Source organism: Heloderma suspectum, chromosome 1 (assembly GCF_057233095.1).
Source record: "Heloderma suspectum isolate Gila_16-S chromosome 1, 16-S_ref, whole genome shotgun sequence".
Taxonomy (NCBI): Eukaryota; Metazoa; Chordata; class Lepidosauria; order Squamata; family Helodermatidae; genus Heloderma; species Heloderma suspectum.
Window position 1 is genome coordinate 377,431,702 of NC_139458.1, and position 24,196 is coordinate 377,455,897.

At 40.5% G+C, this 24,196-nt stretch overlaps 1 protein-coding gene across 2 annotated transcripts in view; it reads right to left on the reverse strand.

Moving 5' to 3' along the window:
• Nucleotides 1-191: 191 nt before the first annotated feature.
• The window catches only part of STRN (striatin), a 73,391-nt gene continuing 49,386 nt past the window's right edge, over nucleotides 192-24,196 (reverse strand). The window contains exons 8-19 of one of the 2 annotated variants that reach the window (XM_084828332.1): nucleotides 23,172-23,282; nucleotides 19,089-19,175; nucleotides 18,400-18,543; nucleotides 16,568-16,704; nucleotides 14,779-14,954; nucleotides 11,370-11,417; nucleotides 10,814-10,935; nucleotides 10,237-10,404; nucleotides 8,962-9,102; nucleotides 7,525-7,632; nucleotides 2,370-2,456; nucleotides 192-2,279 (exon numbers count right to left, since the gene is read on the reverse strand). In XM_084828332.1, the coding sequence (XP_084684458.1) occupies nucleotides 2,110-2,279; nucleotides 2,370-2,456; nucleotides 7,525-7,632; nucleotides 8,962-9,102; nucleotides 10,237-10,404; nucleotides 10,814-10,935; nucleotides 11,370-11,417; nucleotides 14,779-14,954; nucleotides 16,568-16,704; nucleotides 18,400-18,543; nucleotides 19,089-19,175; nucleotides 23,172-23,282 (1,499 nt within the window). In that variant the 3' untranslated portion in view covers nucleotides 192-2,109. The remainder of the gene's footprint in view (nucleotides 2,280-2,369; nucleotides 2,457-7,524; nucleotides 7,633-8,961; nucleotides 9,103-10,236; nucleotides 10,405-10,813; nucleotides 10,936-11,369; nucleotides 11,418-14,778; nucleotides 14,955-16,567; nucleotides 16,705-18,399; nucleotides 18,544-19,088; nucleotides 19,176-23,171; nucleotides 23,283-24,196) is intronic. The other variant, XM_084828331.1, reaches the window with a different exon arrangement.

A 24,196-nucleotide genomic window follows, 5' to 3' on the forward strand; every position in this document is an offset into this window, starting at 1 on the left:
AAAATTACCCATAGAATCTTCCCTTAGATGCATTTAATACATACTGTTTACAACCTCTCTCTATATATCTATCTATATATATATATATATATATATGTACACACACATAATATACACAACTTCATGTTTTTTCCCCAAATAAACCTTTGTAATATCCTTTTAAAAAAATAAGAACACCAAGAGAACAAGGGGTGCATACACAGAAGATAAATGTATTTTATGTTGGACTTTCTGCTTTGAGTCAAAATCAAGCATATAATGAATGCTAAATCTTTTGAGATATTATTGTAATTTTTTGGACAAGAAGTCTATTTGCATTTAAGGGAAACATGTTGCACATCAGTACCTGCAAGAGAAGAAACATCTACAAACAGGTGCTTTACACATTTTTTGTACCAAATGCAAAATTCTGCAATCTTTATACCTACAGAAGATAACCATTTACAGTGCCACAAGACAGTGACAAACGTTCTCCGTGCTTGTGTTAAGATTTGTTTCTGCTCCAAATGTGTGTGGTAGCCTAAGCAGTTTTGCTTAAAAAAAGAAAAAGACAAATCTTTATGAACTTCAAATGTTTCTAAAATATAATCCCAACTACTTGTTCCCAATCAGGAAAACGTCTTGGCTAAAGCCATGATGATAAGGTGGACTACCCTTCCTATAAGACAACACCATTCACCTTTGGTCACTTCCCCCTAGGGCTGGCATATCCTTTCATGCAGTTAACGATAAATGTTTTGGGGCCACAGGAAGCTGTACCAGTTTGAAAGACAGGACATTTTTCTGGGATGCTACAGCAGTTTTCATGCTGGATGAACAGCCACTAAATCGTCCTACACAGACTCCAAGTAGCATAGAATCTGCTTCTGCTGCTGTAGAATTTGTGAATTAAGCAGCTATGCACACACTTTCCCACCCAATAAGTGCCTCACTTGCACACACTTTCCCACCCAATAAGTGCCCCACTGGGAGAGTGAGGATCAAAGTGGAGAAAAGCCTCCTGACCAGCCCCACCTACATGGTTCTCTCTCTCTCTCTCACACACACACACACACACACACACACTCATATCCCCCCCATGCCAGTAGCTTGGGACTGAACCACAGGGAAGCAGTTTCGATGCTATATGTGTTTAAGTGAGAGAAATTGGGGTGGGGTTGGGGAGACTTTACATGATAGCAGGGCAGGGTTTATTCATAATAAAAAATATTGTTAGGATGGAGTTAAGACGCATTTCCATTTTAAGACATGTTAAAGCCTGCACATATAATCATTTCTTCTTTAACTGAAAAGGACAGAGATTCATAATTTATTTTACTGAGCTCAAATGTGAGCAGAAGAGTCATCAGCATTAGAAATAAGTGTCATCCCTGTTGCAAACAGATGTCCACCACATTATATGAAGTTGGATTAAAGGCTAAGCTGTGGTTCCAGCCACTTCCTAACATATACTTTCAAAAGTTTAAATAAAAGATACATTTTAATGCATTTTATATATCTGCTTTTAATATGATTTATTTAGGGAATTGCTGCATTCATATTTTTAAATCCAATCCACCTAATATAAATAGTCTGCAGGCTAAGATGAAATCAACTTTCTTTACATCATCCAACCGTTCAATACCAAAAAAGGAGAAGATGGAATGCAATATATTTCATGGTTCCAAGTTACATGAATCACCACATTTTGGGGTTGTTTTACTGAAATATGTGAATAAAATTCTTCAAAAAACAGGCAGAAAAGCTTTTATCTACCCATGCTCTACAGACATTGAACTATTGGCTTCTTTACTGACGACCCTAGATTGCCCATATTGTTTTCAGAGGATCTCATTTCGCCCAAGGCCAGCCTGGACAAATACTGATACCATCAAAAATAAAAATGGTTCTTTTATGGACCATTTGAAACAGAAGGTTTCCCAGCTCTCAGCACTAGCTGAGCTAATATAACCTGAACCACCCTTTAATTTAGAAAAGAGCACCCTTCAGAAAAAAACCCTAAACAATTACTAACATTCACCGAATTAAAGGGCACAAAGAGAAGATTCTTGCCCTTGTCTTTTGTACAGCTTGCTGCATATACACGGCAGCTGGAAGGGAAGTATTGCATCATACAAAGACTTTAGCAAGCGCATCTGCTCCTGCACTGGCAATATAACATTTGGATGGGTGGAATGCCACGTCATGAATGGATTCATCATGCTTTTTGCGATGAGCTGTAAATTCTTGAATGCAGGTCTTACTTTCAAGGTTCCATAATCGTATTGAACAGTCATGGCCTACATTAGAAAGAGGGAAAACGTATTTTCTTAGACTTGCAGTCAACATTAACATTAGTAAGATACTTAAAGAATATTAGATGTACTTACTGCCAGACATCAAGTATAAGCCATTTGGATCAACAGCTAAACTTGTGACTGCATCCAAGTGGGCTACCATGGAGTGGATCAATTTCCCTTTGTAAAGAAAGGTGAAACATTGTTTTATAACTTGTCATACTTTAATGCATTACAGACCTTTAGAGGTGTTTATGTAAGATGGTATTTATAATGAAAAGTTTAGACAAAGCACACCCACCCATTATTCTGACTGAGGTGGAGCTCTGATGCCTAGTATTACTTACCTTCCCCCTCCCTTTGAAAAGTGATCACCTTACTGTCTCTGTGATGGTCAGTTTCACAGTTTCCTAAACCTGTGCTTCCCAAACTGAACACCTGGACCATAGCTATTTCCTCAATTAAAAGTGAAAGCACACTTCACTATTGCACTCAAAAGACAGACATATTTTTCTTGATTTGCTTCCAGAGCAATGGACAGGCACCTGCCTTACAACTGCTACGGACAGCCATCTCCTCCCCAAGCCCTACCAGCATCCCACCTTCTCTTTTGCCCAGTCAATCAATGGATCCATTTGTTTCTGGGCAGTTGTTCTACTTCTGGCATTTCCTTGCACCTGTCAGCTGTAGCAAAGACTACATGACAGAATCCCAGTGCAGCCACTCTTTTGTGACTGAGTGACTAAAATGAGAGGATTAAGCCTGCATGGGATCACATTACTCTGGTACAGATACAGTAGTAGATGCATCCATCATGGTGCATTCATTTTTCAAAGGTACACTTCCTAGGGATCTCTCAGAGCAGACTGGTGTTTCCTGGCATACCACTTGGGAATCCCAGTCCTAAACAATGTTATTGACAAGCAAACTGTAGAAAGAGCCAAGGGTGGACTCTTATTTAGTACAGAATACATATGTACCCCCCCTTCATGGATCACTGCCTTGTTGTGGCGAAGGGGCTTGCGTAACTCAGTGAAGCCATAAGCTATGCCGTGCAGGGCCACCCAAGACGGACAGGTCATGGCAGAGAGTTCTGACAAAATGTGGTCCACTGGAGAAGGAAATGGCAACCCACTCCAGTATTCTTGCCAAGAAAACCCCATGGAACGTATCACAAGGCTAAAAGAGATGACGCCGGAAGATGAGCCCCTCAGGTCGGAAGGTGTCCAATATGCTACTGGGGAAGAGCAGAGGGTATTTCCAAGTAGCGCCAGAAAGAGTGAAGCGGCTGGGCCAAACCCGAAAGGACACTCAGCTGTGGATGTGTCTGGTGGTGAAAAGAAAATCTGATGCTGTAAAGAACAATATTGTTTAGGAACCTGGAATGTCAGATCAATGAATCAAGGTAAGCTGGAGGTGGTCAAACATGAGATGGCAAGATTGAACATCGACACCTTGGGAATCAGCGAACTAAAATGGACAGGCATGGGCGAATTTAATTCAGGTGACCATCATACCTACTATTGTGGGCAAGAATCCCTTAGAAGAAATGGAGTAGCACTCATAGTCAACAAAAGGGTGGGAAAAGCAGTACTGGGGTACAATCTTAAAAATGATAGAATGATCTCAGTACGAATCCAAGGCAAACCATTCAACATCACAGTAATTCAAGTCTATGCCCCAACCACTGAGGCTGAAGAAGCTGAGGTTGATCGGTTCTATGAAGACCTACAACACCTTCTAGAACTAACACCAAAAAAAGATGTCCTCTTCATCATAGGGGATTGGAATGCTAAAGTAGGAAGTCAAGAAATCACCGGGATAACAGGCAGGCATGGCCTTGGTGTACAAAACGAAGCAGGACAAAAGCTAATAGAGTTTTGCCAAGAGAACATGCTGATCATAGCAAACACTCTTTTCCAACAGCACAAGAGGCGACTACACATGGACATCACCAGATGGTCAATATTGAAATCAGATTGATTATGTCCTTTGCAGCCAAAGATGGAGAAGCTCCATACAGTCAGTCAAAACAAGACCTGGAGCTGACTGTGGCTCAGATCATGAGCTGCTTCTTGCAAAATTTCGGCTTAAATTGAAGAACGTAGGGAAAACCACTAAACCATTCAGGTATGACCTAAATCATATCCCTGATGAATATACAGTGGAGGTGAGGAATAGATTTCAGGGATTAGACCTGATAGACAGAGTGCCTGAGGAACTATGGACGGAGGTCCGTAACATTGTTCAGGAGGCAGCAACGAAATCCATCCCAAAGAAAAAGAAATGCAAGAAAGCAAAGTGGCTGTCTGATGAGGCTTTACAAGTAGCTCACGAAAGAAGGGCAGCGAAAAGCAAGGGAGAAAGGGGAAGATATACCCAACTGAATGCAGAGATCCAGAGAATAGCAAGGAGAGACAAGAAGGCCTTCTTAAATGAACAATGCAAAGAAATCGAGGAAAACAACAGAATGGGAAAGACTAGAGATCTCTTCAAGAAAATTGGAGATCTCAAGGGAACGTTTTGTGCAAAGACGGGCATGATAAAGGACAAAGAAGGCAGGGACCTAACAGAAGCAGATGAGATTAAGAAGAGGTGGCAAGAATACACAGAAGAACTATACAGGAAAGATCTGAATGTCCCTGATAGCCATGAGAGTGCGGTCACTGAACTTGAGCCGGACATCCTCGAGAGTGAAGTCAAGTGGGCCTTAGGAAGCATTAGTAACAACAAAGCTAGCGGAGATGACAGTCTTCCAGCTGAGCTATTTAAAATCCTAAAAGATGATGCTGTTAAAGTGCTGCATTCAATATGCCAACAAATCTGGAACACTCAACAGTGGCCACAAGACTGGAAAAGGTCAGTTTACATTCCAATTCCAAAGAAGGGCAACGCCAAAGAGTGTTCAAACTACCGCACAATTGCGCTCATTTCACATGCCAGCAAGGTGATGCTCAAAATCCTACAAGCTAGGCTTCAGCAGTATGCGAACCGAGAACTACCGGAAGTACAAGCTGGGTTTCGAAGAGGCAGAGGAACTAGAGATCAAATCGCCAACATTCGCTGCATCATGGAGAAAGCAAGAGAATTCCAGAAAAACGTCTATTTCTGCTTCATTGACTATGCTAAAGCCTTTGATTGTGTGGATCACAACAAACTGTGGCAAATTCTGAAAGTGATGGGAGTACCAGACCACCTTACCTGTCTCCTGAGAAACCTGTACGAGGGTCAAGAAGCAACAGTAAGAACCAGAGCTGGAACAACCGATTGGTTCAAAATTGGGAAAGGAGTACGACAAGGCTGCATATTGTCACCCTGCTTATTAACTTATATGCAGAGTACATCATGAGAAACGCCGGGTTGGATCAATCAGAGGTCGGAATTAAGATTGCTGGGAGAATTATCAACAACCTCCGATATGCAGACGATACCACCCTAATGGCAGAAAGCGAAGAGGATCTCAAGAGCCTCTTGTTGAGGGTGAAAGAGGAGAGTGCAAAAGCTGGTTTGAAACTCAACATTAAAAAAACGAAGATCATGGCATCTGGCCCTATCACTTCCTGGCATATAGAAGGGGAAGAAATGGAAGCAGTGACAGATTTTACTTTCTTGGGCTCCAAGATCACCGCAGACGGTGACTGTAGCCATGAAATTAAAAGACGCTTGCTCCTTGGGAGGAAAGCTATGGCAAACCTAGACAGCATAGTAAGAAGCAGAGACATCACCTTGCTGACAAAGGTCCGTCTAATCAAAGCTATGGTTTTCCCAGTAGTAATGTATGGCTGTGAGAGCTGGACTATAAGGAAGGCTGAGCGCCGAAGAATTGATGCTTTCGAACTGTGGTGCTGGAGAAGACTCTTACGAGTCCCCTGGACTGCGAGGAGGTCAAATCAGTCCATCCTAAAGGAAATCAACCCTGACTGCTCATTGGAAGGACAGATACTGAAGCTGAAGCTCAAATATTTTGGCCACCTAATGCGAAGAGAAAACTCCCTGGAAAAGACCCTGATGCTGGGAAAGACTGAAGGCAAAAGGAGAAGGGGACGGCAGAGGATGAGATGGCTAGATAGCATCACCGATGCAATGAATATGAACTTGAGCACGCTCCGGGAGAGAGCGCAGGACAGGAAGGCCTGGCGTGCTATGGTCCATGGGGTCACGAAGAGTCGGACACGACTGAACTGAACAACAACAACAACAACATATATACCCAGCTGTGAAACGCACACAAAAATGTATTTTGCAGCATTAGCCTTTAGAATAAATGGAAGCAAGGGCCCAATTCTAGTTGCCATTTCCATACATTAGAAAGGATAATGCAGTTATGATATTCTCATCATAACTAGCACAGTATGAGAATCATTTCTACCGTTTCTCTTCCAAAGTGTATAATAAAAACCACCATGACCTCAGTTTGTTAGATCAAAGCAAATGTAGTTCAATTCTCCTGGAAAGGTGTGCAGCCTGTTTGCATTTCAAGGTAACTTTACTGAATCAAAACTCCTAGGCAGCTTTGGTATGAGATCTTGCAAATCACAAGGTATTCAAGTTATCTAGTGGCTCAAGGTTATAACAAAGCTGCTTGTATAGATTCCTACTATGCTCCTTTGCCAAGCTAAGCAGAAGGCTCCTAGGTTAAGACATATAGAGCTAAATAACAGAGATCAATAACATTGCATCCAGCTTGGGAAAATAATGCACTGAACATGTTTTTGCTTGAAGCACATATTTAAGATACAACCTATAATGACTGCAAGTATTTCAACAGCTATGATTTACATATTTACTTTCATTACAGATGAAGTAGTGGTGTGGGGCTTTAAGATGAAGGACAAAGAGCATAAACACTCCTCTTGTAGCTTTTCAGAAAGATACACACAAAAAAGCACCCACAGCTTTGACAGCAATCCCATCTTGTGCAGTGTGGAAGACATGGATGCATAAATAGTTCTCCCAGTCTCCCCAAGTATCTTGTTCCTGGACCATCCACGTTTCTTAGACAAAGAAAAATATCAGGGATTTTCTGGGTGGGATGTCGAAGCCATAATTAAAATGTTGTGCCAGGTCAATTCCTTTGGACAGCACAGTTCAGCCACCAGGCCTTTTGTTACTATGATCTATGTTAAATCTCAGAAAACTTCCAAAGCTCAGTTTCAAATATTTATCTCTAAACTGTTAGATGTTAAGACAATGTCATGATATTTATTTTTTTATGATAAGCTACACTAGGGGGAAAGAGTCTGCTTACCTGTGTTATTGTCATAGAATTTGATGTGTCTGTCCTCATGGGCTGTGATACTGATTGGAAGCGTTGGATGGCTGATTACTTTGTTTATTTGGCAAGAAGAGCTAAGTGCTAAGGGAATAAACACACATAATCAATTCCCCTAAAAATGATTAAGTCACATACGCTACCAAAAGGCTATTGGGCCGATTTAGCAGACCAGCTTGGTACAAAACCATTTTCAAGGTTCAAAATATTATACTCAGCCTACTCAAGCTTGTTGCACCTTAGAATGCTCATTCAGTGTACTGGATGACTGAAACCACAATGCCCTCCCAAACAAAACAAAACAAAAATCACACATAAATTAGGCAACACCATACAGTCTCAGAGAGGCTGGTAAAAAGCCTCCTCTGTCATGTAGCTCTATAATGCAGGAAATTCCTATGTTTAACATTTTGCACTGATTATGTTGTTGATTGTATCCATCCTGATAGCATGAAGGGAGGAGGAAATGGGGGGACAAAAGACCAAATTGTCTAGGGATAGTACAGGTAGACTTAAGGGGAGAGAAGCATGGTAAGGGGAAAATGAGCAACAGGGAGGGTACGAGAGCTTGGTGCGCTATTTCACACTTTTGTCTCTCCAGAATTATTTCCCCTGTCTGTACCAGGCTGCACTTATGATTAGGTTGTCAATTACATAAGGACTACAGCCAGCAGCCCATAAAAAACAACTAGACACAAACTTCTCTATCCCAAATGTGTTATACATAACAATACCTCACTGAATTCACTTCCAGGCAACATGCTTAGGATGGGGATGATGGTCTCTCAAACAGTGTAAATGTGGAAGTTGGCAAATTAAGCAGACACAAATCTGAGACTATAGTCTCTTCAATGCTAGTTCATATTTTACAGAAAAGAGGAAGCGACCTGCATTTTGCTTTCACCAATTTTGCTCTACTGTGCAAAGTGGGGAGTTGCACCCTCACCTGTGGACAGATTCATAGGCTACAGATATCCCCTGGCGCTCACTGATATCACCAGAGGCAACTCCTATTTTGCACATCATCACAGGAGAGAAGCACTTCCTGCTTCTCTGCAACATATGGACTGGTGTCTTGCCACCTATTATTTCTGTGCATCCCCCATTATCCCAATGCTTCAGGGTTTCTGGGCCATCCAAATTCCCCTGCTTTACTTTAAATCCTTCTGGAAAGGTAATTCTCAATTTGCTTTGCTCCCCTAAAATCTAGAGCTCCTCCTTTCCTTGCTCTAAACCCAAATATAGTTTCTCTCTCATTATGCGTGGCCTTTGCTTCTCTCTTGCTATTCCATATTCGAATCCCCAATAAACTTTAAAATCTGTATTGAATACTGAGATTACAGTAGCACATTGTCCTAAAAACAATGAAAAGAATACTTTAAATATCCCCCAATCCCCACTTTGGATACATACTAGTATCTATGTTGGATTCCAAGGTCAGAATGCGTTGTCTTGTTTCCATATTAAAAATGCTTGTATGCCCACTGTTAAACGATGCAACCATGTGGCTTGGGTCACTGCTCACAAGATCCACAGAAGTTGGAATCCCCATCTCTACAAAACAGAAATAAATTGATAAATTTTAAAAATACATAAAATAAATAATATTTCTTAAAACTTTGCCTCGAATCTAATAATCATGTAGCTTTTATTGCTCTAGGGTATTTATACTGCAATCCTAAAAGCAGTTTGTGCAATTCTCAAACTGCTACTATGGAATAGTCCCACTGAATAATGGGACTACTCAAGAGTAAGAAGTTTTAAGTATGCACCTTTAGAGGGCAAAAGCTACAATTTTTCTCTGGGCAATGGTTACAATTTCTCTCTTGGAACCTCACTCCAATAGCCTAAATTTTCTTATTACAATTTCTAGCAAAGCAGGAAACTACTTTGTCTAGATTTGATAGGAACTGCTTATACTATTACAATCATCAAAGAAAAACAGCACCTACCAGAATTTCAAATTTGCTCACTTATTTCTCAAGAGGAGTATCAAAGTGTTAAATATAGCAACTTACTATAACTTAACTTATAGTAAGTAATAGAACTTACTATGCATTTCTGTTCTAGAAAATGAACCTCATAATACTGTCCCAAATAAATATTTAAAAAAAGAAATCAATGGACATTCTCTAGTAACAGTTACTACTATAAATAACTGTAGCATGTATGCACCCACACCCCTCAAAGCAAATGAAATAGAGTGGTGTGATTTTTATTCTGAGACTTAAGAGGTGTAAACACAAACTTTTCAATTTAATTTATTATTATTAAATTTATTACTCGCCCATCTGGCTGGTCACCCAGCCACTCTGGGCGATGTACAACATACAATAAAAACAGTTTAAAACAATAAAATGTAATTTTATTAAATTTATTAATCGCCCATCTGGCTGGTCACCCAGCCACTCTGGGCGATGTACAACATACAATAAAAACAGTTGAAAACAATAAAATGTAATAATTATTATAAAATGTAATTACATTTAATGTAATGGCTTTGGGAACTGTATGCTTTCCCAGGGAGCTTCAAATGTTGCAATGCTGGGAATCTCTTACCACTATTCAGCTGCATAAAACAATCCATCTGAATTAAATCACATAATCTTGTCAGAATGTGGTTAAAGCAATGATAGTTAAAAACAATGAGCTATGGAGAGTTCTAAAATCCAGAAGGTTATTCCATACCTTGATTATCATTAAATATATTCAGAGCTGGAGAGATCTCTAAAGCTTTCCATAAACGTATAGTGCCATCTGCTGAACAGGACAGCAAGCGCTGGTGTGTTCCGCTGTAAACCAAGCCCCACACTGCATCCGTGTGGCCAACAAATGTTCCTCTTACGACAGAAGGATCTGTGAACAAATTATACAGGTCAAGATAAAATCAAGGTTTTAAAAGTCTCTTAAGTTGTGTGCCTTATTAACTTAAAATGTTCTGATGCCAGTATTTTTTTTAATTGCTCTATTCTAACTGCAAGATAGTGGATAACATTGACTGCTGATTCATTTTCCCTCCAAATCTATCAACCACCACAAGCTTATTCTATATCTTTTCCCTAACCCATGTAAGGTTACTTCCAGACAGCATATCTCACATGACTGATCTCTTATCTGGAACGTCTGTTTCACCAGGTTCTTGTCACATTTTGTTCCTCAATATACCCATTTCCCGGATTTTATGTTGAGCTCCAGTGCACTCAGCAAGCTGCCATGCACTTTTTAATGTGCAAAAATGAGACCTCCCAAAATAAGGGACACTCACCATAGGAATCATAAGGGTCGATATTTGCATTTGTAGTATTCCAACCCTGGATGAGGCCATCAGTTCCTCCACTGTAACACTGCTCACCACTATTACTCATTACCACACAAAGTACTGGACTGCTGCAGGAGAAAGGATGTCAAAACAATACTGATTTAGTAAGTTTTCTTCCTAATGGCAGGTTGTAGTGCAACCTAATCAACATTACACAAATATTACACAAACATATGCAGGCCTGCAACTGATATCACATATGTACAGACTTTTCTGTGTTTCTTGGAAATGAAGGGCTGGTAGGTAACGTCCCCCATTGATGTTAGATTGCACTGTCAGAGCACAGCTTTTATCACACCACCTCACCCCTTTTGGAAGAAGCAGTTCAGTAACATACCAGACATGTGGTGAGCTGAGCTCCAGCCACAAGCTGAAGCAATCTCATGACTATTTCATGGATTGCATCAACCCAGTTTCTCTCATAATAGGGGTTGCATCAAGCACTGCAACTACATCTGTGACAACACAAATAGGTTCCATCTCTTCCTCAACATTTACTTACTTATGCGCCCTGAAGGTATATATAGGTTCAACATCAAGAGAGGCACTCCTACACAAAAATAAAAGCGGAATCACAGATTCAAACATTTATAGGGCACAAGCCACTGAAAAACATTTGATAAGACATAAACTGATTTAGAGATTTCTAAACCCTCTTTCACATCAAGATGTGCATTATTAGTTCCTGACTCCACACCCTAGGTTTCTCACATATTTTGAGAAACATATCAGTCCTGTGGGCAGGGACTTCTTGCTCTCCTAGGTGTGTGCGGACAAATCATAATTACGACAGCTTGCAAACGGAGAAGGAATCTTTTCATTATCCTGTTGAAAAGACACACTCTGAAATAACCAGCAGAGAGTGCTCACAAAATTAATTTCAATGGCCACCAACTGCCAATAGCCAAATTATTTACTGTTTAGGAAGAGAGAGAAAATGTGGCTCTTGAAAAGCTAATGAGTACTCACTCACAGATCAATTCTAGCTGCAATAAATTATGGTTAGTTATGATAATTCTACCAGGATAAATTTTTTATTTGCTGAAAATACCAACTTATAAAGCCCAACACTCCTGAGTTATAGGAGAACACTGAAGGCTATGGCTAAGCCTCCTTTACTTAGAGACTATGGCAACTTATTATACTTAAAAACATTCCCAAATCTCAAGTGGCATGTATTTTGGAAGGGAGGCAATATTCTTTAGCCACAAAATGATCATAATACAACACACTGGGTTGGATCCAGACTTGTGCAATTCCACTAGCACTGGAGGAAGGAAGCAATGTTTCCCGATTCCCAGAGCAGCCTCCCACGTGCCACCTCCCGTGCTGTTCTGTAGGGATGTAGGTGGCACAGATCCAACTCCAGATGGCCCAACCCCTTCTTCCAGTGGGAAGCCTCCACAGGAACCCAGTTTCCTTCACAAATACAAGGAGCCCTTCCATTCACGGAGAGACAGTCTGCATCCAACTCTGTATTAGTAGACCACAGAATCATAGAATCATAGAATAGTAGGGTTGGAAGGGGCCTACAAGGCCATCGAGTCCAACCCCCTGCTCAATGCAGGAATCCAAGTCAGACCATCCCTGACAGATGGCTGTCCAGCCTCATCTTGAACGCCTCCAGTGTGGGAGAGCCCACCACCTCCCTAGGGAATTGGTTCCATTGTCGTATTGCTCTAACAGTCAGGAATTTTTTCCTGATGTTCAGCCAGAATCTGGCTTCCTGTAACTTGAGCCCATTATTCCATGTCCTGCACTCTGGGATGATCAAGAAGAGATCCTGGCCTTCCTCTCTGTGACAACCTTTCAAGGACTTGAACAGAGCTATCATATCTCCCCTCAGTGTTCTCAAGGCTAAACATGCCCAGTTCTTTCAGTCTCTCTTCACAGGGCTTTGTTTCCAGTCCCCCGATCGTCTTTGTTCCCCTCCTCTGAACCCTCTCCAGTTTGTCTGCATCCTTCTTCAAGTGTGGCGCCCAGAACTGGACACAGTACTCCAGATGAGGCCTAACCAGTGCTGAGTAGAGGGGAACTAGTACTTCCCGAGATTTGGAAGCTTTGCTTCTATTAATGCAGCCCAAAAGAGCATTTGCCTTTTTTACAGCCACATCACATTGTTGGCTCATATTCAGCTTGTGATCGACAACAATTCCAAGATCCTTCTCGCTTGTAGTGTTGTTGAGCCACGTATCCCCCATCTTGTAACTGTACATTTAGTTTCTTTTTCCTAGGTGCAGAACTTGGCATTTCTCCCCATTAAATGTCATTCTGTTGTTTTCTGCCCAGCGCTCCAGTCTATCCAGATCACTTTGAATTTTGTTTCTTTCTTCCAAGGTACTAGCTATCCTGACCAATTTTGTGTCATCTGCAAATTTGATCAGCATTCCCTGCACCTCCTCCTCCAAGTCATTCATAAAAATGTTGAAGAGCACTGGGCCCAGGACTGAGCCCTGCGGTACCCCACTCATTACCTCTCCCCAGTTTGAGAAGATCCCATTGATAAGCACTCTTTGAGTCCAATTCTGTAGCCAACTGTGGATCCACCGGATCGTTGTTTCATCTAGCCCACTTTGAACTAGTTTGCTCATCAGGATATCATGGGGCACTTTGTCGAAAGCTTTGCTGAAGTCGAGGTATATTATGTCTACAACATTCCCACAGTCCACAAAGGAGGTGACTTGATCAAAAAATGAGATCAGATTCGTCTGGCAGGACTTGTTTTTGACAAATCCATGTTGGTTTCGAGTAATCACTGCATTGTTTTCAAGGTGCTTACAGATGGATTGCTTTATCATCTGCTCCAGAATTTTCCCAGGGATTGGTGTCAGACTGACTGGTCTGTAGTTCCCAGGTTCCTCCTTTTTACCCTTTTTGAAGATAGGGACAACACTAGCCCTCCTCCAGTCATCTGGCACTTCCCCCGTCCTCCATGATTTCTCAAAGAGAATAGACAGCAGTTCTGAGAGTTCTTCTGCCAGTTCCTTGATTACTCTAGGATGCAGTTCATCTGGCCCTGGAGATTTGAACTCATTCAAAGTAATTAGGTGTTCCATGACCAGATGCCTATCAATCTCAAGCTGCAATCCTGCCCCTTCAGCCTGTACTTCACCTTTGCCAGGGGGGTCATAGACCCTCTTTTGGGAGAAGACTGAGCCAAAGTAGGAATTGAGCACCTCTGCCTTTTCTTTGTCATCTGTTATCGTTTTGCCATCCTTATTTAATAGCTGAACAACCATTTCTTTCCTCTGCCTTTTACTATGGACGTAGCTGAAGAAAGCCTTTTTGTTGCTTTTAACATCCCTCGCTAACCTCAGCTCGTTCTCAGCTTTAGCCTTCCTGACGCCATCCCTGCAATTCTGTGCTACCTGCCTGTACTCTTCCTTGGTTACTTGGCCTTCTTTCCACTTCCTATATGTGTCCTTTTTTGTTTTCAGGTCATCCTAAGCTTTTTGTGCAGCCACATTGGCTTCTTCTGTTGTCTTCCACCTTTTCTTCTTGTTGGAATTGCTTGTGATTGTGCCTTGAGAATTTCCTTTTTTAAAAGCTCCCACCCATCTTGGACTCCTTTTCTCGCTAGCGTCGCTTGCCATGGGACCTTCCTGATCATTGTTCTGAGTTTATGAAAATCAGCTTTCCTAAAATCCAGGGTACGCGTTTGACTACACTCGGCTTTTGCTTCCCTTAGAACCAAGAACTCAAGTACAACATGGTCGCTTTCCCCCCGAGTTCCTGTAACTGCTACTTGATCCACTAAGTCATCTCTGTTGGTTAGGATCAAGTCCAGACCGTCTCAGTACTCCAGTGGAAAATTAATCAGGCTCATAACAGCCATTCTATTCCTACTACATTTCTCCAATGTATATAATAAGCATTTAATCTCCACATATCTTTATCACACATGACCTTACTTTTTAGCTGGAGAAGTTTTTTGCAAATTCCACATTTTTAATGTATGATCTTCTGAGGCTGTAATTAGCACTGGTTCGACTGGATGGAAGGCCAGACCTCTTATTCCATCAAAATGGCTTCTTAAAGTAAACTTGGGATTCCAAGTCTTCCTCAGTGCATCTTTGTTGTTTGCTATCTGTTGTAAACAAACACACACCAAAATCTATAGTTTAGGCAGGGGGAGGGGAAAATATCAATAATTATATATTTCAATTTCCTGTTATCAAATGCTTAGTCAGGACTATGTGTAACAAGGTAAGTGAAGATCTGATTGTTTTTTCCCTATCTGATGCTATTGTTTCTACTAAAGTAACTCACCAACAGCAGTTTAAGATTTAAAAAATGCCAAGAAGAGCTGAACAACCTGTACTTTTGCATCCTAATAGCGTAGTCTGCAAAACATCATGAGCTATAAACTCAAGGGAACATATGTTCTCTTTTTAACAATACTCAACATGCCTTATTAATAATTGGAAGGCTTTTGATAAAGCGTCTGCCTCTGACTATAATTCTGATTCCTTCTTTGAATCAATTTATTTTTGTTCTGTAATCTTACACTTGCCTCCCCTTTCCTATAACAGTCTGTCAGTGATGCCATCACCCACATAATTTCAAGGATGCTCATGCTCTCTGAGCCCACCTTCCCCACTATTCCATTTGTGTAAGAGGTTGTTTCTTTAAATATCAGCAATATAAATGTTTTATTTATATTTATAAGCCACTTTCCTACCCAAAGGTCTTCGAAACAGCTTACAAACAAAATCCCAAATCACAGCATTAAAGTACTAAATAAAAAGTGTAAACACAGAGCTGTAGAGTCTCTCAGCAAAACACAACAACAAAGCTGGGGCAACAGAAGAATCACTCCAGACTGAAAGCCTGGTGAAATAAAATGTTTTTCACAGCACAATGAAAAACCTGTAGTTCCAGGGCCATACAAACTTCAAGTGGGAGGAAGTTCTAAAGCCTGGGCACCACTCTTGAAAAGGCCCCGTCCCAAGTCACTGCCGACTGCACATTTGATGGTGGTAGGATGCAAAGCAACGCCTCAGCTTTGCATCCCACAGGCAGGCAGGTTCACATGGGAGGTGGCCCCTTAGAAAAGCCTTCAAAAGTTCATACAATTAAGGGCCAGCAATAAATTATCTGCCCATGCATTACAAAAAGCATGTGTGTCTCATTCCAGCATACCAACCACTATCCAATATTTAAAAAACTGCACATCAAAACATTATCCTGTACAAGAGGATAGGCAGCTTTGAGTAGTCCAGGGATCAGAACAGCATGGAAACTGTACTCATGAGAAACAAGTACCAAGCCATCTGCCCTACATTATCTCCCAGAGCCTTTGCAAAGAGGGGTGAAGCTACTGGCAGCTACTCTGTGACTGCTTACCATTTTCCTTGAGAGACAGAAGAGAATAAGAAGGAACAATGAAAAGGTTGGAGGAAGAAAAAAGCTGAAAAATGGGAGAGATCAGGAAAAGAGAATGAAAGATGAGAAGAAGATGAGAAGATTGAGGAAGTAACAGAATAAGGGGAGGGGAGAAATCTGTAGCAAGCACTACGATTATGTTGGATAATACTGCATGGACCTGGTGTGCAAATGCTAGTGACCATTTTTATAAAGCATTTTTATTAATACATTATTCTGTACTCTCTATTTATGTCTGCCCTTCTAACAATCCAAAAGGTAGATCACTATTATTCCCAGTTGATCGGTGGGGGACTACTACAGAATAGCACTTACATCATACGTCAGTGAATCTGCCTCATTGGCTACCGTGAGGCCTGCCAATTCTCCAAGCCCAAGCTCACTTTCAAGGGCCTCATCTGCTCCCATAATGAAAGATTTTCCAGATGAAGGTGGAAATGTTAAAGCTTCCACTGAAAGAGAGAAAATACAGGTAGGTATGCCACAAACCTAAAACCTATACATAAGAAATTCCATGTAGGAAATTCAATGTGGAATTCAAAATAGTAACCTCATTACAAAAAACAAAACGAAATTAACATTTAAGAAGAAGCACCAGAAAGATTTGACTATTGGCAAACAAAGCTCTACAATATAAACCTCTAGGAATCAATACCCCTCTAAGTGGTTCAAAGCAATTCACTACAAAAAGAGGAAATAGTGTAAGATTGATTGCACAAGTATTAGTGCAAGAGACTTTCAGGGCCCGTTTGTTCATTACATTCTGTGTAAAAACCCTGAGCAATATGGATTTGACTCCTACATAACCATCCCACCCCATCATCACAAGGTGAAAAGTAACAAGGTAATCTTAGGGGGGAAAAGGGTTTATTGAAACAATTAATATTAGAGTACAAAACAAACCTAGAGCAGTACCCTCCCTGGATAGCTCACCGATAGTTCAAATAGAAATTTTGAAGCACATCATTAGAAATATAATGAACCCAGGCCTTTATTGTGGTGGCACCACTGTTATGAAGCACCCTCTCCAGAGAAGTCCATGTGGTGCCAACTTTCCTTAATTTTTATTACTCACAAAATATATCTACAAAATTAAAGAAAACATGTGAAGATGTTTTGCTGATTTGTTGTTTTATGGTTTTTTATTTTATGGGTGAAATCCAATGAAATAGTTCCACTGATGGAAGGGCAGCTCAAAAGTACCATCACAACAGCTGAGGCTGTGGCAGCTGTGCACAAAACCCCAATATGTGGTTGTGCTGGATCACACAAATTGTTCTTTCATTTGAGTGCTAGTCAACCCAGTCTTGCATGTTCGTGAGGAACTTGTGTAGAGATGGCCATCAAATGCAAGTGGGTCCTTAAAAATTATAAACTCGAGGCTTTCTTGGAAAACATGCTACAGAAATCCAATACTTAGCTATTTTACAGTGAAACAGTGATGTTTTATATATTGGTAAGGTGCATTAAGGGCTGATTAAATAACTACAATTTGACAAGACCTGAAAAACTGCTAGAAAAGGGAATATACTCAGGTTATGGCAATTCTGCAGTCTTGCTAGATAGGGGTGCTGTCACAATAACATGTTACTATGTAAGAACTAGGAGGTAGCTTTCCCACCTCAAAACTAGTGATGTGAAATGGACGAGATACTCAGAGAAGGTAAAATGCAAGTATCTTAATTTTATGTACAAACTAGCAGGGCAATATTTAATCAATTACTTGGTTAGATTAACTGATTTAAAAAACCTTTAAATCAACTAAAGGGTTGTCCCCCAAATAACTAGACAGTGGAATTTGACAGATTTTTTTTAAAACAATCCCCCCTCCAAACATGTATATATATTTGTAATACCAATACTTAAAAATAAAAACTGCAGGTGGCAAGTTCCATCTTGGCATTCCCCCACTCCCCGCTTTGCTCTCAATTGCCTCTTCTAAAATTATGCCTGCTGCAATACACATCATAAAAAACCAGGTCCTCCTCTTATTTCAGAACCATTGCTTTTATCCATATACCTGTTTGATAGATCTTCTGAGTGCTAGTCAATTAATTAAGATTTTTTCAATCCGCACCAATAACCTTACACATACATGTAAACCTACATACACGTTCTATAAGTGCGTACAGACTCACACGTCTTACCTTCATCTGTCCTGTTTATCTCTTGCTCAATAAGCCGTGAAGTACTGGGTCTGGTGGGTGGCACAACAGATGGTTGTAATGCAGGCAGATCATCAACATCTCTCAAATTAGCAAGCATATCTTGTAGTTTTGACCTGTTGGGCCCTGGCCAAAAACAAACAAAAAACGTGCAAACTTTTTGTAAACATTAATAAAAGTATGGTTACCATTACCAGGTATGTTATGCCAATACTAATTACAGTGGGTGCTATCAGTGGGTGCTAGCAAAAAATGTGAATGTGAGTCAATTCATGAGCCCTACTTTCAACAATAATGACATTTAATGCATGAAATGAAGTGTTTTGAAAAGGAAGTAATAAAAAATGAGATTTTGCACACAGAGACACAACACTTTTGTTCACTTTATGGACTTGCATGACAATGTAAAGTACATCAAAGTGACAGCAAATGATAAAACGAAAATATTTTTAATTTTCCAAAAAACTGTAATGCTTGTGAATTAAAAAAAATTTCCACAAGTTTTGAAACTTTCACAAAATTGAGTTGGGCTGTAGCTTTGTTGTGCCACAATCTAAAAAGTATGACAGTTACTTTAAAAACAAATAAAAACAAAAATCAAGCAAGAGTCACTGTTTTCGTTCTTCCTGAAACTACATGTGGTGAAGACCCATGCCCTTCTCAACACTTACCTGTATTTTGCTCCATCATTTTCCCACATCCCTGCTTTGACTGTTTAATATAGGACTGAGGCTGAAACATATCTTCGGTAGTTTTTCCTGTTGTAAGTTTAATTAAGAATGGGAAAATATCTTACCCACAGTCCATAACTGTTTTTCCTAATCTAGTAAATACAGCTATTGCTAGGCAGCTTAAAGCGTATTCTAACATAGGTTTGAACTTAATACTCTTCACAAGGACTTTTTACCACAGCCTTGCAAAATCACAGAAATGCCCTCATGTCAAATATTATATGCCCCAAATCCTGCCTTAAATGATGAAAACATTGTAACTTATCACTACAAATATTTGCATCACACAAACTATGTAGGATTTTGCAAGATTGTATCACTGACATGCATGTCTGCAAAAACATACACAATTCAATAGGAATGTACATTCATAATTGATTAGATTAAAATGATAAAACTTGCAGCTGAACATTCTTGTTCCCCCCTCCCCCTAGATTTCTACTTTTAAATGTTCATCCATCGAATCAAACCAGTTTATCTCAGTTTTAAGGTACTCTAGCTTACACAGAAGTGATGTCTTTAGGGGAATTTTGCCCTGAAAAGAGGCTTAATTTCTGTAATGGCAAAAAGCTGTTTGACTTCAGTCAAGCTGTTATTTTTCACAGCAGAAAAAGTTGGTTTGGGTTAAAATATTTAGTTCTTTGGTTCAGAAAGAGCTGAGCAATGACTTTCATACACAATTTGGTTCCGTGCAATTTATCACAGAATTTGTAGTTAAAGTTCCAAACGCTTCACCTTAAAATAACTTTAGTTAGTTTAGTTAGTTTCTCCAGTGGCAAGAAGTTTGTTTCTATACCAGTGGTAGCCAATTTTTTTGCCCAAGTGTGTCACACTAAGGAGCATTACAATATTCATACCGTCCCCTGGTCTTTAATTTTGCTTCTGTTTAAGTCTTGTTACCCAACAAACCAAACACAGCTCACCTGCCAGGTAACTGGCAACTTCCAGTTCTTGCAGTCTCAGACAGGGAGCAAAACCAGAGGATTCTATCCGATGTCCGCATGAACAGAAGGCAGCGTGAACAGCATGGGCTGTTATGAGGAAGGAATTGCCCAAAATTGGGGAGCAGAACCTTGCACGAGTGGTCACTCCACTGGCACAAGATCCCCAATTTTGGTGGTTTCCCACCTCACACTGCAATTCTGTGTGACATAGCCCACACTCAGGAGAGCCCTCTGAACCTCTGGAGTGGGTTTTGGGGGGTACAAGGGGCTGTGTCAGGAGGAGGAAGGGACAGAAAAATCAGCTGCATGAGATGCATTCCACTTGTGCTATCACTGGATACTACCCAATTTTACAGGTAAGCCTCTGGCAGGCTGCAATGTATAGCTAGTGGGTCGCCTACAGCATGGTGAATTATATAGGCCTCTGTTCCACCCATATGACAAGGCTGGACACCCATGTTGTATACATTCATGAACCACAACATTTAACAAGCTTGTAGAGATCCCCAAATTGTGGGATACACATGGGGGGGGGGTAAATGGACAAGGGGCAAGAGATTACCTTTGCCCAACCCCAACAATAAGGAATTTGGTAAAGAACTAGGTCTATTACTAGGTCCGCTAAGTAATGTTAACAACAGCTGAGGAACAGGCATCAGAGATGAATCCATACCCGCAGAACAGGAGTGTGAATACCTCTTCTAAAGTATGTGTTCAGATCAGTGGTTAGGTCTTCATCTGGTCCAGAGTCCAAAGTCTTTATCTGGTGTCTGACCCCGTTATTAACTGATTTGGACTGGCTGGCAGAAGACTTAAAAAGAAATAGTGGGAGGCTGCCAGGAGATCTTGGAAACAGCTCCAGAAGAGTGGCTAGCCTCAAGTGATGTTTTGGAGGAAGATGCTACATACAGTGTTTTGAAGGAATGATTTGCAAGGTGACATAACTGCTCCAGGTGCAAGTTACTTGTATTAATGAATGTGAACTGTACCTCCATAACCCAAAACTAAGCAATAAGTTTATTTGCCTTCCTTTTTTCACTACTCAGGTGGCAGAATATAAGGAACTGACTAAGTGATGAGGCTTCAGAAAAGCAAGTACTCCCAAAGGGCTCCCGCTTTTCCTCTTCTGGGAGGCAGTCTTCTGGGGAAAATATAGGCAACTTGCCAAACGTAACATCTGAGAAACTACCATGGCCTCAGTAGAACCTCACAACCAGCTGGTATGAAGAGCACTTCTTCATAGGTTTGTAGACTAATAAGTATACCAAGCTCTGAGCAACAAAATAGTGATATACACCAAATATTCCTCTTTATCCAAATTCCTGTGTTTAGCGTGCATTTTGCCATGAGGCCCATAAGCAATGAATTATCTTTTAACATTACCATATGTGTTTTTGCATTGTTCTATGGTGGTACAGTGATCCAATTATACTATTTGTTAACTGGAAAATTCTATATTCTATGAACTTTACAGAGCTAACACTACAAGTCACAGGAAACACCTCTAAAACATGCTAAAACCTAGCAATCTGCTGAGTAACCTTACATAATAATGGGGAGAAGTTACTATTTTTATCAACATTGCAATCACACAATTATTTAAAATTAAGCATCTTCTTGCAATATCCACCTCAACTGAACCTCTCAATTATTGTGCAATAGCATCATATAGTTCCTTCATGAATCCACAGAATACAAATGTTGTGTATGAAATATAAGCCTGCGACTTCCATATTAAACATATAAAAGAGTTACACAGCATATTTTGAGAGCATAGTTTCCACATAATGGATTTATATTTTAAGAGATGTAACATGGAAAAAAAGTATGATATGCAGGGCTAGAAATTCATTTGAAATACTGATCCAATTATTTGCTTGGTATAAAAACAGCACTCAGCCAAATATACTTATGTTTGATTAGGACTGACTGATTTTACTAAAAGCCTGATCAGAGAATATTTTCCATTTCAAGCCCTGCATTCAAGTTATGAGGACAGCATGACTTGCATGTAGCAAACATTTAATATAAACAAGGGTAGAAATTAATTTATCTTCCACTGCTGGTTAAGGGTATGTCCAGACCAAGGATCCTCTGTTGTCATTCTTTACATCTTGATTTTGCGCATCCTTTGTGCTACTGTTTACAGGTTTGCAGTCTACCCACATTTCCATCCAGAACAATGGGCCTGGCTTTTGTTTTTAAACACACTACTAAATATACAGACACTGTACACACTGTACACACACTAACAGCTTTGATGCGCAGAAAAGTCATGAAACATCTCTAAAGGACTGTGAAGTTTATAATATGACACAACCCTCTTTACTTTGTTTAGGGGGAGTTGCCTCATGGCTCCCATTAGAAAACTAACATGAAAGTAAAAAGAACTGAGATCCAGAGAGCTACTTCAGGTTAGCTCATGGGCCTGTGCACTGCAAGTGAATGTTTATACTATCACAAATGGCTTTTTGAGCTCCCCTTAACTTCTAAAGTGTTTTGCCACACATATAATTGAAGGCTGCTGTTCAAGAAACAAGCAAGTCCAAAGCATCCTTTGGCACATGGAAAGACCTGAATGGCTCTTTGGAACCTAGTTGCAGTGTCTACTGTAAATGAGCACATACACACTAAACCAGTTTTAAAAGTTAGGAGAGAAGCTTAGTGCCCATTTACTGAAATCCTGACTTCTACGTGAAGAATCACAGAAACAGAGGGCAGGGCAGATCACACAATGAAGCACGAGATTCATAATCCCTCTGCAATATTGCTAGGTATCTAAGTCACGCAAAATTGGCTGGTTTGGACAATCCTTAGCAAGAAGTGTTTTATGATAGCCAAAGATAATTACTAATTGATACTCCCCCTTACTTTATCCAGCTGGATAAAAGCAATACTCCCAACACCTTTTGATTTTAAGTAGCATTAATTTCCACCCCTGGTAACTGTGAAGAGGAAAGCAGCTGGGAGCAGCAAAGTAAGAGTAAGTAGTTTGAGGAAAACATTGAAAGAAACGTAATATTGGTGAAGTAAAAGAGGCAGGATTTGTGAATTTTAAAGTGCAATGTTTTCCACTTACTCTTCACCCCCTTTTTCCCCTTGCGCTCCTTTTTGTATTGTTCCTTCAGTTTGGTTATTACTCCCTGGTCCACATTCCAGGCTTCAGGCATGAGACACTGGTCTTCCTTTTCTAGACAAAGTAAAACAAATGAAACATTCTCTTTATGTCATTTAATATATATATATATATATTTGTACTGAAAAATGACATAAAAATTATCTATACATTTTTTATTTCAACAATAAAGAACGCTGCAATTGAAGGCCAAACTAGAAAAAGGCAAACTCACACATATGGGTTTGGTGCCTGCACAGAGTAGTCCTTCAGAACCTTCTAGAGCTGAACAGAGCTTTAGATGGGGGTCCCACCCCACCCCCTGCGCATGCTTTGGGCATAGCTCCCGTCTCCTGCTCAGTTCCTTTTTGCTCACTGCAGCATTAGCAGCATTTGGAATTTCCTCCATATTCATGGTTTCTTCTCATTCTGTTGTTCCCCTCTCAGGGACTGCTGGGCAGAGGATTTTCCTCCATCTTTTCCTTCATCATTATACTTCATCATCGAACTACTCATTTTTCTCTTTCTTCCCGCCTCACGGGTGTATGGCCTCCACAGTCTTCTTCAAGAAGTATACCTGTTGTGTGGGAAGTTAGCACCAACCGATGGCCGCTCCTAGGGCTTCCTTTGTTTAGGCAAGGGACATTAGGTCAATTTGTGCTTCAGGATTCACGCTCAGCTCCAGCACCCCAAGTCAATCCTGAAACTTGAGTACCGGTGGTTGAGGCTGAACAGGTTAAGCCAACAAAGTCCTGCACCAAACTCCCTTCAGCTAAGCCAGAGGGATGGGACCAAAAAAAAAGATGATGACCTGTAGAATCAAATCCACTGACGAATCTACAATGTTTCCTCCTCAAGCTCCACCAGTTCATCCCCCAGCCCTTTCCTGGAGAAACTGCAATCTCCAGATCATCTTTCATTGGACGAGGTTCAATGTGTGGGATCGGTATTGGAAGGTGAAACCAGGGCAAGTTCCCCACCAAGCACTA